Source organism: Thalassophryne amazonica, chromosome 10 (genome assembly GCF_902500255.1).
Source record: "Thalassophryne amazonica chromosome 10, fThaAma1.1, whole genome shotgun sequence".
Taxonomy (NCBI): Eukaryota; Metazoa; Chordata; class Actinopteri; order Batrachoidiformes; family Batrachoididae; genus Thalassophryne; species Thalassophryne amazonica.
This window is the reverse complement of record NC_047112.1, coordinates 103,455,333-103,471,956: the sequence shown is the minus strand read 5'-3', so window position 1 is coordinate 103,471,956 and position 16,624 is coordinate 103,455,333. Positions and strand designations below refer to the sequence as shown.

Sequence of the window (16,624 nt, the reverse complement as noted above, 5' to 3'; positions counted from 1 at the left end):
TTATTTATTTATTTATATTTTTTTCCACGTGCGTGCGCGCAAACGAATTGTCCGTGAAGATAATTTTATTAAATACACAGATGTCTAATAAAACAAATAGTGACTGGTTTATAACACAATTATGACAGAGTTTGAGGGGATGGTCCGCGAATGACATTTAGTGCCGGGAAATATACCATGTTCTTTGTTTAATAACACGATTTTTAATTGGTCTAGCTCAATGTGATAACCAATCATTGAATGTGTTTTAATGTGACTCGATCTGTATCAGAACAAAAATCTTTTCTTAGCATTTTGCAGGCGCCTGTTAGACAAAGTGGTCAAATTGAGGAAAGAGATTATTTAGTGGATATGATTTTGACCAGTGCAGCCGATTGCCGTAAGTAGTATTTTATGTTTTTTTATCTGTGTTTTGACACCCCTGGTGTCAAAATATGTGTATCTATATGAACAAAGTTATTGAAAAGCCATTTTATATTGTAGTCTGTAAAGTTTAGTTCATTACAAACACTGCTCTAATGTTCTGATTAACTACAGTACTGATGATGTTGTTTATGTTTTATTAAATTACAGTTCTCATAGCTTCATTGTTTGTGGTTATTTTATTTTTGCTTTAGAAACCTGCATTGTAAAACACAAACCACTTGACCTCAAAGATGGTAATGATTGTTTAAAATCTTTAACATTGGGTCTTCCTGAGAGCTTTCCAAACAGGTTTGAAAAGGCCTAAAATCGCAGCCCCCAGCCCAGGGCTTTGCCCCTGGACCCCACCTGCTGTAACCTGTGCAATCTAACTTTGTTTGTAAGGTGTATATTATGTACTTATAGGAAAATGTATTTGTGGCTGAGTTTACATAAATCTAGTCAAAGTTTCAGACTTGAATCATGTTCCCTCAAATGGATGTGTTACTATGTGAATAGATTTTTGTATCCAAACAGGAGATCTTGAGCTGTTTTTATACTACATGACTATAAGTAAATAGAGGCCTTATTGTCATGCCACAAATGTGATGACCATCAGGTCAAATTGTCTGTTGGATTGTCCACAGAGCTGCTATTTTTATTCATACTGGTGCAACAGAGCTACACGGTGAACTTGAATATTAGTCTGTTTTGTAATCATTATCAGTTCAACTTATTTTTCTTATAATGAGCTTCTAGACAGCAGCTCCAGTCACAGTGAACCACAATAAAATCTTGTCACCTATTTTGTATTCTTAAGGAAGATAATATTGTCTGGATTATTCAAAGTGACAGACATGAGTCCATAGCAACTACAAATCAGGAACATGTTTTTAATTTGTCTTTATTGTTAATATTACACGCTGACTGTGTTAGGGTTGATCCTGGAGCTGACAGATAGGGCCCAAAGTGCAAACACGACCTTTTTTTTTCCAGTTCATTTTGGGTGAGATGCAGGCATGGAGTGGTCTGATAGTGGAGGATAGGAACAGCTGGGCAAAGCGGGCAGAGGCGTCAAATATGGGTGGATTGGGCATGGCAGAGCTGAAGCACAAAGAGAACAGGTAAGCGGATGTTTCAGGAAGACAACACCAAAAATGCAAAATGTGGAAAAAATTTCAGAGATGAGGACTAGATGTCAGTACCACAATGGAGGCTGAAAGATCTGGCAGCAACTGGATGTCTGAGCTGCAGTTAAATCCTGCAGAGGCTTGATTACAGATTGATTGCAGGTGAGCAGACGCAGTAGCTGCCAAGATCAGATCAGGATGGAGGAGGGAACCGCTCGGTAACACAGACAAACTTGCAACCCCAATTCCAATGAAGTTGGGATGTTGTGTAAAATGTAAATAAAAACAGAATACAATGATTTGCAAATCCTCTTCAACCTATATTCAATTGAATACACCACAAAGACGATATATTTAATGTTCAAACTAATAAACTTTGTTGTTTTTGTGCAAATATTTGCTCATTTTGAAATGGATGCCTGCAACATGTTTCTAAAAAGTTGGGACGGGGCAACAAAAGACTGGGAAGGTTGATGAATGCTCAAAGAACACCTAATTAGAAACAGGTGAGTGTCATGATTGGGTAAAAAGGAGCATCCCCAAAAGGCTCAGCCATTGACAAGCAAAGATGGGGCGAGGATCACCACTTTGTGAACATCTGCGTGAGAAAATAGTCCAACAGTTTAAGAACAATGTTCTCAATGTTCATTTGTAAGGAATTTAGGGATTCCATCATCTACAGTCCATAATATAATCAGATGATTCAGAGAATCTGGAGAACTTTCTATACGTAGGTGACAAGGCCGAAAACCAACATTGAATGCCCGTGACCTTCGATCCCTCAGGTGGCACTGCATTAAAAACTGACATCATTGTGTAAAGGATCTTACCGCATGGGCTCAGAAACACTTCAGAAAACCAGTCAGTTAACACAGTCCGCCGCTACATCTACAAGTGCAAGTTAAAACTCTACCATGCAAAGTGAAAGCCATACATCAACAACATCCAGAAGCACCGCTGCCTTCTCTGGGCCTGAGCTCATTTGAAATGGACAGACGCAAAGTGGGAAAAGTGTGCTGTGGTCTGATGAGTCCACATTTCAAACTGTTTTTGGAAATCATGGACATCGTGTCTTTCGGACAAAAGAGGAAAAAGACCATCCAAATTGTTACCAGTGCAAAGTTCAAAAGCCAGAATCTGTGATGGTATGTGGGTGTGTTCGTGCCCATGGCACGGGCAACTTACACATATGTGATGGCACCATCAATGCTGAAAGTTACATCCAGCTTTTGAAGCAACACATGCTGCCATCCAAGCAACACATCAAGCAAGAAAGGGAAAGAATTCCACCTACAAAGCTTCAACAATTAGTGTCCTCAGTTCCCAAATGCTTATTGAGTGTTGTTAGAAGGAAAGGTGACGTAACACAGTGGTAAACATACCACTGTCCCAGCTTTTTTGAAATGTGTTGCAGGCATCCATTTCAAAATGAGCAAATATGTGCACAAAACGGTAAAGTTTATCAGTTTGAACATTAAATATCTTGTCTTTGTGGTGTATTTAATTGAATATACGTTGAAAAGGTTTTGCAAATCATTATATTCTGTTTTTATTTACATTTCACACAACGTCCCAGCTTCATTGGAATTGGGGTTGTACATTTGTCACAGGAAATGTCATTTTGCTCTCATTGAAAATAGTGGAACATCCATATTGCTCTGCCACTGACTGCTGACATGTGAAGGCAGCTGTACCCATTTATCTGTTTATCTTCTGTTCTTGTCTAGAAGCACTACACCACAGCATTCAAGCCAGAGCACCATCCCTTTCTCAAAATTAACCATTGTTCCAGAACACTTCCTGTTTCTTGCACAAGTCTTTCAACATAAGAAGACATTTCAAAATATTATCAGTGTAAACTGAGGATGCCGTCGCAGATCAGACCTGGAAGAGACGAGAAAAACCTCATGAAAACCCATTATATTTTGCTTTTTCGATATGTTGAAGTCACAAAATTATTTTAGGTGAACGTTTAGTCGACCTTAATAAAAAAAAATTTCAAGTGGGTGTCTAACCAACATTCTTAAAAAAAATAGGATGGGCTTATGCTTGGCCAGGGGAAGACAAGTGTGTGAATACGGTAAATTGTAGTGAGAAATTATTTGCATTTACTACTGTAAGCGCAGCATTTGATTTTCAAGCACTACTACACATGGTCAGAGTGTTGTAAGTATGTTGTCAGCCCCATAAATTTGATCAATAATCACACAGTGAGACAATGTCCACTTCTAGATCCCATAGATTCCCACAAGAAATGCACTAGTAAGTATTAAGTTAGTATTCCAAAGACAAATTTTTTTGCTGGTGCAGTTTTTTTTCCCCGAACAGATTTTTTCTTTTTCATAACAGTACAGATAGTAGAATTGATTGACTTCGAGGCATCTTATATATGCTACTCTGGAACCACCCCTGAACCCAAACAGTTCAACTGTCAACTCCACTGAGGTCCTGAGTCTGGGTCTCATTAACCTGGCTTATGCCGAGTTCACACCACACGCGACGCCACAAATTCGCTTCCTTCGCCTTTAGATGGACGCGCCACCATCGCCCGGTGTGTCGCTCTGCTTGGGCGGAAACTTTCCCTGCGAAAATTTGCCTGCGTCATCAAATAGGAGGAGCCTCCATTCCGCTCGCCGTTGAGTCAACATGGCGGACCTTGATCACATGGAGCGAGTTGCTGTGCTGTATTTGTTGGAGAAAGCCGACAAAAGTCGCCAGCGGCGCCGTTGCTGGGTTCACAATATCCTCATGAGATGTTCCCAATTTGAGGAGTTTCATCATTTGCTGCAGGAGCTGCGTCTGGATTACGGCCACTTTCAGCTGTACTTTTGCCTCTCTAGGACCCAGTTTGAGGACCTCCTGTCCCATTTGCGTGCACATACAAACAAAGAAAAAAAAAGCTGGCTGCCGCTGTGGTTCCTCACTCTCTCCCCTCAAACTCTGTCAACATTGTTATAAACCAGTCACCATTTGTTTTATCTTACATCTGTGTAATGTAAAATTATCTTCACGGATGATTTGTTCGCACGCGCACATGCAAACAAAGGAAAAAAAACAGTGGCTGCTGCTGCTGCCGTGCTGCTCGCTCTCCCCTCAAACTCTGTCATAATTGTGAAATAAAGGACAAAAGGGACATAGGTCCTGCTCACAGGCTGGCTGCCAGACACAGGACATGTCCACATCAAGTATAAACTCCAGACAACTTCACGTCACTACATATCCAGTCCCTGATTGGTCATTGCGGCGCGACAAGACGAAAAAGTTCTGATTTTTCAACTTGGGGAGGAGGGCGACGCGATATCGCGCCACAAAACGCGCCAATCACTCAAAATCGCGTCATTCGCTTTGCTTCATTCACATCCATCGCGTTGCGTTGCGTGGCTTGAATTTTTGTGGTGCCACAACGCATTCTTCCATAGGGATTATATGGCAACCTGTCGCCACCGTTGCTCACGTGCGGTGTGAACGCGGAATTATTCCTTATTAAACCTAATTAAACCTTATGTACTGGCCTGGGCTTTGCATTCTCAGGGTGCAGTACTACTTTGTGTCCCTAGGGTGAATAAGAAGCCTGTGGGTCATAGAGCTTTCTCTTATCGTCCTCCTCTTCTGTGGATTGATCTCCCTACATCAAGTAAACATTCACAGTCTGTGGAGACTTTCAAGTCCAGACTTAAGATGCACTTATTTTCCCTTTTGTATGGCTGGCATACTGGGATAGTATAGTTCTACGCTTTTTACTCTTTTAATTCATTTTATTCGGAAACGGAGCGTGCTGCTGCCTCAACTTTACCCAAATTCTGGGTCTTTTAGTGAAGCTTAAAGACCCCTGCCGGCAATCACCTTAGTATTTCCTGTTTTTCTTGTTGTTTAATGCTGGCAAATTATACTGTATTTCTTGTCTTTATGGATGGATGAGCTTTATTGTCATTGTCATTACAAGTGCAACAACAACGAGATTACGTCCACACTCAATTAATCCACAATTACTTGTTTACCGTAATAATGGCACACATCAGAATTAAGACAACACATATACATTTGACATTGTTTATGTGCAGTAAACTTGAAACAGTCGGCTTTCCAAATTGAGGCGATGTGAGTGTGTGGTAGCCGCTGCAACAGGAGTCGTGCCGCCACCAAAACTGCGCAGCCCCCGGAGGGGAGAAGGGGTGGTGTTAGCTGTGGCTGGGATGGGGTGTGTGATGGGGGCAGGAGGGGAGGTAGGGGGGAAGTGGAGCATGCTTCAGTCTTTGTCCATGTGTGAGTAAGTGTCTGTCCTTGTACTGGAGTTAGAGAGATAAGGAGGTAGCCAATGTTCCCCAAGGCTGTAGAGATTCTTCTGGAGGAAAACATTGGGGCATTTTATCCTTCAGAGGCTGATAAGCCTGCCGTGTTTGTGGTTAAGCAGTGAAAAACACTTTTACAGCTTCACATGAACAAACCAGATCCCAAATTATGAATATTCCCCGGTCTCTGAAATCTTCACCTTCTCCTGCAAGGTGCGCATTTGCTCCAAGATGTTATCTAATTTGCGTCTGAGTTCAAGGGTTAACGCAGTCTGAGAATACATCGCCTTGCCCAACTCATTAATCATGATGGACAAGCGAGGGGTCATGGTTTTGGCATCAGCCGTCTTACCAATCTTCCGATAGGTCAGGGCAGCACATAAGCCAATAAGTACCAGCCCTCCTACTATGAAACCAAATATGAATAAATCCTTGTCGTCCTCCACAGAGAATGGCGCAAAGCATGCGACACGCCAAGTCTCCCAGGCATAGAGAACATAGCCCGCAGGGTAAGTTACATCTGGGCAAGCAGGGTCCCCTGGCCCTGATCTTCTTGTAGGAAAAAATGGTGTCAGTAGCATTCAGAGACCAGCTGATCAATTCCATGGTAAATCCAATATAGTTTGAAGAATTCACAGTCTGGTGAAGTAGGGACTTTGAAGGTTGGAGCAGGAGGAGAGAGGAGGAGATGCGACCGCCCTCGCCGGAGTCCCAAGCTGATGCCTGATTCTGTTTCTTCTCTCTGTTTAAAGTGCAGCTCCATCCAGAGATGGGTGTGGTATTTGTGCTGGCGACCCTCCTGTCCTGTGCACCAACAGCATTTTCTGTATATTCATTTTGTGAAATGTTCTGTAATTTATGTCTGTAGCATGGCCCAACCAGAGGGTCACCCCTTTGATTCTGGTCTGCTCGAGGTTTCTTCCTCAGAGGGAGTTTTTCCTTACCTCTGCTGCTCTGGGGGTTAGTAAGGTTAGACCTTACTTGTGTGAAGCGCCTTGAGGCAACTCTGTTGTGATTTGGCACTATATAATTGAAGAAAAATTGTTAATGCCTCTAATTCAGTGGTGGGCACAGTTAACCAAAAACTTAGTTTCGATAACCGCAATCTGAAAAGTTAACTTTTATAACGCTAAACCGATAAACTCCTAAAACAAAAAAACAAAAACAAAAAACACTAACTTTCAGTATTAACTTGGTAGATCAAATGCAAGGCACTTTCACTCATGGTTTATTCATAAACAGACTATTTCCAAACGGTTTATCAACACATTAACAGCAACTGACTTGCTGCCTTTTGAACTTTGCGCTGGTAACAATCTGGATGGTCTTTTTCCTCTTTTGTCTGGAGGACACGATGTCCATTATTTCCAAAAACAATTTGAAATGTGGACTCATCAGCACACTGTTCCACTTTGCCTCTGTCCATTTCAAATGAGCTCGGGCCCAGAGAAGGCAGCAGCGTTTCTGGATGTTGTTGATGTATAGCTTTTGCTTTGCATGGTAGAGTTTTAACTTGCACTTGTGGATGTAGTGACAAACAGTGTTAACTGACAGTAGTTTTTCAAAGTGTTCCTGAGCTCATGCGGTAAGATCCTTTACGTAATGATGTTGGTTTTTAAGGCAGTGCCACCTGAGGGATGGAAGGTCAGGGGAATTCAATGTTGGTTTTCGGCCTTGCCGCTTACCTGTAGAAAGTTCTCCAGATTCTCTGAATGTTCTGATTATTTTATGGACTGTAGATGATGGAATCTCTAAATTCCTTGCGATTGAATGTTGAGAAACATTGTTCTTAAACTGTTGGGTATTTTTTTCACGCGGTTGTTCACAAAGTGGTGATCATCGCCCCATCTTTGCTTGTGAACAGCTGAGGCTTTTGGGGATCCTCCTTTTATACCCAGTCATGACACTCACCTGTTTCCAGTTAACCTGTTCACCTGTGGAATGTTCCAAACAGGTGTTCTTTGAGCATTCATCAACTTTCCCAGTCTTTTGTTGCCCCGTCCCAACTTTTTTGAAATGTTTTGCAGGCATCCATTTCAAAATGAGTAAATATTTGCACAAAAACAACAAAGTCTATCAGTTTGAACATTAAATATCTTTTATTTGTGGTGTATTCAATTGAATATAAGTTGAAGAGGTTTTCCAAATCATTATCATTGTATTCTGTTTTTATTTACATTTTACACAACGTCCCAACTTCATTGGAATTGGGGTTGTAGTTTAGGAGTGTTGTTAGTGTTATAGATCTTTTGTTTTTTATAGTTCAAGGAATGTAGTTAGTTTGTTGAAGAGCTATGTTGTGACCATGAGTGAAAACAGTGAAGCGATTTACCTCTTCTGCCACTATGTGAGCTGCTGCATGTTGAAATGACATTTTTTTTTTTCACCAGCAGCCTGTCCACTGCCGTCTGCTGTGGGAGGGCAGAGGGCTGAGTTCCTTACGGCAGCCTGGCTGTTGCAAAACACCCAACAGACAGGAATTAATATTTGGTTTTACGGTTTACAAATTGACCAGTCTTTCTTACTATCCCAGCAAACAAATGGTCCCGGACTGAAATTTAGTGGAACTAAATTTAGCGGAAGCTAATTAATCCGCTGATGGTTGTCAGAATTATCTGAAAAAATAATCCGCTAATGAAAAAAATTAGCTTTGCTAATTTACGGTTAGCTGTGCCCACCACTCCTCTAATTACATAAGAAATTACATTAAATTAAATACCTAATTACATTCCAAAGTACTCAATGTTTTTGAATTTTCATCATCTGTTACAGTGTCTTCAGAATCATCTTGGATGTGAAATTTATATGTGTAGTAATTCACTGCTATCTACATACATTTTATGTGCTAATATCACCACACAATCTCCATGATGGGCCTTTGAGAAGATTTATTGTTTTCCAATTTGATTGGTTATGCATTTATATTTTTTCCATGAATTGGGGGGTGGGGCGGGGGGCGGCATGGTGTGTATAAATTTCAGATTAAATTGTATTTTCTTGGCAGAAAGGTTATCCCCTCTGACTGACGTCTGCGTTATGACAGATTAATCCCGCAACCTTTAATCACGAGGAAGACGGAGGCTTTCATCATGGTTTCAGCATTCTTTCACTACTGAGTATTTGTGGCTGTTGTCCACATGATGAAGCTCTCCATAACATACTGAAATACATCACAGAGATGTACAGTTCATCCTTTTCTTTCATCCTCCTTGTTATCAGTTAACCAACTTTGCCTGTTTTTCTTTTGTTGGTTTGAGGGAAACCATTAGCGTGTTGCTTTGTTTACTCCTCTCACCATTGCCTTAGATGTCTGAAGCAGCAGTTATGCTGCAAATGGAGGCAAGCCTTGCCTGTAATAGATTGTGACAGGTAATCCAAACACATAACATTAGAATAAGAAGCAGTCACTGATCCAGCCAACTCAAAAGCCCCCGCAGGCAATTGCAAGAAGTCTTCTTGCAGTTGCAGCATAGTTCAGAAGACTAAAAATATATCTCTCGTTCCGTGGAGAAATTTCCCTGAGATTTAGTAGAAAACGTGATGTCACTAATGGTCAAACAATCCGCTTTCCATATCTTTTTTGTGCAACAGTTTTTCTTTTGTCTGAAATAAGTTGGCAGACTTCACTTTTCTTGTTTTTTTTTTTTTTTTTTTTTTTGAAAACTATTGGATGAAGAGTAAAAGTACTGCAAATTCAGCTGCACTGAAAACCAGAAGGGTAACAAGTTGTGCATTATAGACGTTATACAGCACACGATACATTGCTTCTTATTGATCTATGCTCTTTTGTCATATAGCAACATCATTCCTGTTTACGTGTGGCTTTCAAAATGATGGTATAAGGTCAACGTGAATCACAAAGTTCAACCCAAAAACTGATCTAATATATAAAGTGGGGTAAAAAAAAAAGTATTTAGTCAGTCCCTGATTGTGCAAGTTCTCCTACTTAGAAAGATGAGAGAGGTCTGTAATTTTCAACATGGGTACACTTCAACTATGAGAGACAAAATGAGAAAAAGAATCCATGGAAATTTATTGTAGGATTTTTAAATAATTTATTTGTAAATTATGGTGGAAAGTAAGTATTTGGTCACCCACAAACAAGCAAGATTTCTGGCTCTCACAGACCTGTAACAACTTCTTTAAGAATCTCTTCTGTCCTCCACCTGTTACCTGTATTAATGGCACCTGTTGGAATTCGTTATCTGTATAAAATACACCTATCCACAGCCTCAAACAGTCAGACTCCAACTCAACCATGGCCAAGACCAAAGAGCTGCAGAGAGCTGGGACCAAAGTAACAAAGGCTACACTGCGCAGAGAGGGACTCAAATCCTGCAGTGCCAGGCGTGTCCCCCTGCTTAAGACAGTACATGTCCAGGCCCATCTGAAGTTTGCCAGAGAGCATATGGATGATCCAGAAGAAGAAGATTGGGAGAATATCATGTGGACAGATGAAACCAAAATAGAACATTTTGGTAAAAACTCAACTTGTTGTGTTTGGAGGAAGAATTCTGAGTTGCATTCTAAGAACACCATATCTTCTGTGAAGCATGTTGGTGGAAACATCATGCTTTGGGGCTGTTTTTCTGCAAAGGGGACAGGACGACTGATCCGTGTTAAGGGAAGAATGAATGTGGCCATGTATTGTGAGATTTTAAGCCAAAACCTCCTTCCTTCAGTGAGAGCCTTGAAGATGCATCGTGGCTGGGTCTTCCAGCATGACAATGATCCCAAACACACCGCTCGGGCAACGAAGGAGTGGCTCCATAAAAAGCATTTTAAGGTCCTGGAGTGGCCGAGCCAGTCTCCAGACCTCTTCCGTATAGAAAATTTGTTGAGGGAGTTGAAAGTCCATGTTGTCCAGCGACAGCTTCAAAACATCACTGCTCTAGAGGAGATCTGCATGGAGGAATGGACCAGAATACCAGCTACAGTGTGTGCAAACCTGGTAAAGACTTACAGGAAACGTTTGACCTCTGCCATTGCCAACAAAGATTATGTTACAAAGTATTGAGTTGAACTTTTGCTGAAACTCTGAACCATGCCTTTGTCTATTCTAGATTGGACTACTACAATGTTCTATTTTCTGGTTTACCACAGTCTAGCATTAAGGGTCTCCATTTGGTTCAAAATGCTGCAGCCAGACTTTTGACACGAAGCAGAAGGTTTGACCACATTACACCCCTTTTGGCATCTCTTCACTTGCTTCCTGTCCCAGTAAGATCAGATTTTACAGTTCTGCTACTAGTCTTTAAAATTGTTCATGGACTTCCACCTCCCTACCCAGCTGACCTAATTAAACCTTATGTACCAGCCCGGGCTTTGTGTTCTCAGGGTGCAGGACTACTTTGTGTCCCTAGGGTGAATAAAAAGTCTGTGGATCATAGAGCTTTCTCTTATTGTGCTCCTCTTCTGTGGAATGATCTCCCTGTGTCAATAAAACAGTCAGATTCTGTGGAGACTTTCAAGTCCAGACTTAAGACACAGTTATTTTTCCTTTCTTATGGCTAGCATACTGGCATAGTATAGGTTTGCACTTTTCACTGTTTTAATTCATTTTATTAGGAAACGGAGCGGGCCGCGGCCTCAACTTCACCTAAATTCTGGGTGTTTTAGTGAAGCTTAGGGTTAGTGGCCTGAGATCACCTTAGTATTTCCTGTTTTTCTTCTTGTTTAATGCTGGCAAATTATACTGTATTTCTTGTCTTTCTGATGCCTGATTCTGTTTTTTCTCTCTGTTTAAGGTGCAGCTCCATCCAGAGATGAGAGTTGTATTTGTACTGGTGACCCTCCTGTCCTGTGCACCAACATTTCCTGTATATTCGTTTTGTGAATTGTTCTGTATTTTCTGTTGGTAGCATGGCCAAGCAGAGGGTCACCCCTTTGAGTCTGGTCTGCTTGAGGTTTCTTCCTCAGAGGGAGTTTTCCCTTACCACTGTTGCTTTGGGGGTTAGTAAGGTTAGACCTTACTTGTGTGAAGCGCCTTGAGGCAACTCTGTTGTGATTTGGTGCTATATAAATGAAAATAAATTGAAATTGAAACTTTTGTTATTGACCAAATATGTATTTTCCACCATAATTTACAAATTAATTATTTAAAAATCCTACAATGTGATTTCCTGGATTTTTTTTTTCTCATTTTGTCTCTCATAGTTGAAGCGTACCTATCATGAAAATTACAGACCTCTTTCATCTTTCTTAAGTAGGAGAACTTGCACAATCAGGGACTGACTACTTTTTTACCCCACTGTAAATCTGTGTGTGTGTGTGTGTGTGTGTGTGTGTGTGTGTGTGTGTGTGTGTGTGTGTGTGTGTGTGTGTGTGTGTGTGTGTGTGTGTGTGTGTGTGTGTGTGTGTGTGTTCGCTTGCTATCCACAGCCGCAGTAATTAAGTAATTGACACCGAACTTGCTATGATGACTGGGGGCACCAAGGGGGAGGACACTGTGGCCCTTAGGTTAAAAGCATACATGCGCGCACACACACACACACACACGGCCAACCTTTTCTATTAGATTATGACCTGCTCACTGGAGCCCATATTTTTGCCATTCATGTGGTACTCAGGTCAAGTAGCAAGCATCACACTTTGCTTACTACGTAGTAGCGACTGGATAGGGTGCACTGTCATTACAATCATAACTAGCTGGCCTGCGCTGTGTGCAAGTTACGGCGTCCATTTTTCAGTTATCATGTACTTGCTGTGTACAACATGCCAGAGCATTGCTGTGATATGACATAATGTCATCATTTATCATCATTCACTTGAGTCTCATGAATGTCACAAATTGCCGATGAAAATTAATGATGACAACATACACACAATGCAACTTACTACACCTTAACTAAAGTGACATGAAATATACAATGACGTGGATAAAATTCAGCTCTATTACCTGTATGTATAACAGGGAACTCAGCTAGTGTACAACCCCAATTCCAATGAAGTTGGGACATTGTGTAAAATGTAAATAAAAACAGAATACAATGATTTGCAAATCCTTTTGAACCTATATTCAGTTGAATGCACCGCAAATATTTGCTCACTTTGAAATGGATGCCTGTAACACATTTCAACAAAGCTGGGACAGTGGCAACAAAAGACTGGGAAAGTTGATGAATGCTCAAAGAACACCTGTTTAGAACATTCCACAGGTGAAAAAGTTATTGGAAACAAGTGAGTGTCATGATTGTGTATAAAAGGAGCATCCCCAAAAGCCTCAGTCGTTCACAAGCAAAGATGGGGCAAGGATCACCACTTTGTGAACAACTGCGTGAAAAAATAGTCCAGCAGTTTAAGAACAATGTTTCTCATTGTTCAATTGCAAGGAATTTAGGGATTCCATCATCTACAGTCCATAATATAATCAGAATATTCAGAGCATCTGGAGAACTTTCTACACGTAATTGGCAAGGACAAAAACCAACATTGAATGCCCGTGACTTTTCACCCCTCAGGCGGCACTGCATTACAAGCCAATATCGTTGTGTAAAGTATCTTTTCACATGGGCACAAGAACACTTCAGAAAATCATTGTCAATTAACACAGTTCTTCCCTACATCTACAAGTGCAAGTTAAAACTCTACCTTGTAACGTGAAAGGCACACATCAACATCATCCATAAACGCCGCCGCCTTCTCTGGGCCCGAGCTCATTTGAAATGGACAGACACAAAGTGGAAAAGTGTGCTGTGGTCTGATGAGTCCACGTTTTAAATTGTTTTTGGAAATCATGGACGTCGTGTCCTCCAGACAAAAGAGGAAAAAGACCATCCAGATTGTTACCAGCGCAAAGTTCAAAAGCCAGCATCTGTGATGGTATGGGGTGTGTTAGTGCCCATGGCATGGACAGCTTACACATCTGTGATGGCACCATCAATCCTGAAAGGTACATCCAGATTTTGGGGCAACACATGCTGCCATCCAAGCAACGTCTTTTTCAGGGATGTCCCTTAAAAAAAAAAAAAAAAAAAAAAAATATATATATATATATATATATATGTATATATATGTATATAAAATTTGTATGTATGTATATGTGTGTGTGTGTGTGTCCAGGGGGTGGGGTCCTCAGACAAGTGTTAGAATATTTTTCCTGTGACAAATGAATCTCTGTCCATTTGAAGTGCATCTGCTGGAAGTAAATTATCAGTCATTATGTCATGTTATCTAAGTTGTGATGTTCGCTTGCAGGTGAAAGGACCGGAGAAAACCCTGGAGGAGAGGCGCTCTAGTCTGGATGCTGAGATTGACTCCCTCACCAGCATCCTAGCAGACCTGGAGAGCAGCTCGCCTTATAAGCCAAGGAGCACACAGGTACAATACTCTCAGCATGATTTAAAGCATTCAGTAACGCAGTGGTTACACTTAGTTTCTAAACCAGAGCTAATGTGTGGAGGGTGTTATTGGTTGAAAACAACAAATGTGGCTCAGTGATATCACCCATTAGTTCTCTGGAAACTCCCAGTTGTTGCACATTTTCAAAGCATTTAGACATAATGTAACGAAAGGAGTCTTGACCCATATCCTTAGTTGACATCAAATGATTTTTATAGCAAATTTTAAAAGTCAAAGCCTTGGGCAGTTCACTTAATAGTCTGATACAGAGTTAATGTAGGACAATCGGATAAAAAAATCCCAAACCAATTGTGTTTGGAGTGTGAAAACCTCAGAGGGCCTTTTTGTGTCATGCTACTCATATCTATTATGAGATGTTGGAACAATAATCTAATATCGTTCTGTGACTGTGATAGTTACAGTTGTGTGGCAATGTTATATTTTTATTCAGGGTATAAGCTGCTGCTGTGTGACCTTCTGTACTTGTGTGTTTAATTTAACAGAGGATGTGTACCTCTGACAGAAAGGCAGGGTAAAGTGACAAGTAATCATGGCTTCAGACCCCATGCTAGATGTACGCATTTATAGCTACTGACTTTTTATGCTCATGCATGACAGGTTGTTTTAAAGGGGTTAATGTTTTGGCTTTTCATCACACCTCTAAACTAAAAGTCTGTTTTAAAAAGAGGATGATGCTAGAATACGTTTTCAAGTGTTTGTGGTCTGCACTTTGAATTGTGTTTGTAAATGCTTTAGACTTTGGATTTATTGATTCCTGGCTCTCTGTTTAAAAGGAGCAAAATTGATGTGCTGCACACAAAGGGCAGATTATTGCACTACACAGTGGCAAAAAACAAACTATTTCTGATTTCTAGTTTGGACAGTGACACAATTTTTCTAATTTTTGCTTTGTACATCCCACCCAAAATAAATGATTTACTGGATGAACTCGATTCAGTTTGTGGCACGATTTCCATCCAATAAATACATGTAGCTCCAACTCAGTTAAATTAAATAATATTGCATTGATGTACTTTGTCCCTGCGACAGACTGGTGTCCTGTCCTGGATGTACCGCGCCTCGCGCTCTATGACTGTTGGGATAGGCTTCAGCCCCCCCGTGACCCTTAATTGGACTAAGCGGTAGAAGATGAATGAATTAATGTACTTTGTGTGAGTTGGGGCCACATATATTTATTGGACAGAAATCAGACACAAAATTTAATTGGGTTCATCCAATAAGTCATTTTCTAAAGCACCAGAATTGCGTTGAAATGAAACAGTCAGGATGTGTTTGTAGCGTAAACAAAAATTTGAATTCACTGTTTAGGAATTAGTCATTTTGTGCATCATCACTCCATTTTCAGAGCCTCTAAGTAATTGAGCAAAGTAAATATAAGATCGTTGTTAATACAAATAGTCACTTTTGGCACAGTTTCTTTATAAAAAGCAGGTTATGGATACATGAACATTTCCAAGTAAATGAATGTCTTGTACAGTACAGAATGGGCTATCATTTGTAAACTGCTTGAATTATAGTTAGCAGTCTAGACTACAAGCACATCTTGATTGTTTTAAACTCTATTCTACAGAGGCAAAATATGGCCACTGTCTAAATACATATGGTCCCAGCTTTATAAATGCTACCAAATTTCTGATTGGTATAATTCGGGGTTACCTGGGACACCTTTGACTGTATTTAAAGGCTGACCTGAAGAACCGGCACCTTATTGCGTTGAAGAGCAATTAAAAGACTTAAAAAAAAAAAACAACAAAAAAGAAGCAAAGGCTTCCAGAGCCAGATGTCATTTTAGGAGACATCTTGAAAAGATTCATGGTAGCACCAGCAGTGGAACACTGTATTGTATGATCACATAGGGACCATGTAGACCACCAGAACCATAGGATTATGAGGAGCTGATGGAATCCGAGGCATCAGATAGAAGTGTGACATCGTCCACCTTTAGGATTACAATCCATCACCATGATCTGAAAGGCTGTCAATCAAGGACAAAGCTATTATTCTGACGTCAACATAAAAAAGAGCTAGATGAAAGTTTACAGTCTCCAGGACAAAGGCTCAGCTTTTTCTCCTTTTCTTAAAATCAGTTTTGGATTAATGGACATGGTGATGGAGTGCTATCCTAAACATGGGTGATGTCATATTACGTTCTCCCAAGATGATCCAGATTGAGGTTTTTGCCCATCCAAAAGTTTCGCTTTGTATTTGATGAATATTTTTCAGTAACACTATTGTATCAGTGCAAATACACACACTACTGGGGTGTCTCCTCAGCTGATTTAGATTCTGTCTGATTAATGCTGATTAACTCTGGTTGGCTGTTTTTCTTGTTCCTGGCTACCGCAGTCATGCTGTTCCAATGCATTTTTCTACAACATAACTCTGGTGTTGTATAACGAAACAGGCTTCATGCTCCAGCATGCGGTCCTCTTGCAGCACATC

General features: G+C 40.6%; 1 protein-coding gene across 5 annotated transcripts in view; it reads left to right on the top strand.

The window, feature by feature from the left end:
- Window positions 1-16,624, top strand: part of lpp (LIM domain containing preferred translocation partner in lipoma) — a 489,494-nt gene that overhangs the window by 238,307 nt on the left and 234,563 nt on the right. For all 5 annotated transcript variants that reach the window (XM_034180670.1, XM_034180672.1, XM_034180668.1 and 2 more), the window contains one exon: window positions 14,018-14,140. In XM_034180670.1, the coding sequence (XP_034036561.1) occupies window positions 14,018-14,140 (123 nt within the window). The remainder of the gene's footprint in view (window positions 1-14,017; window positions 14,141-16,624) is intronic.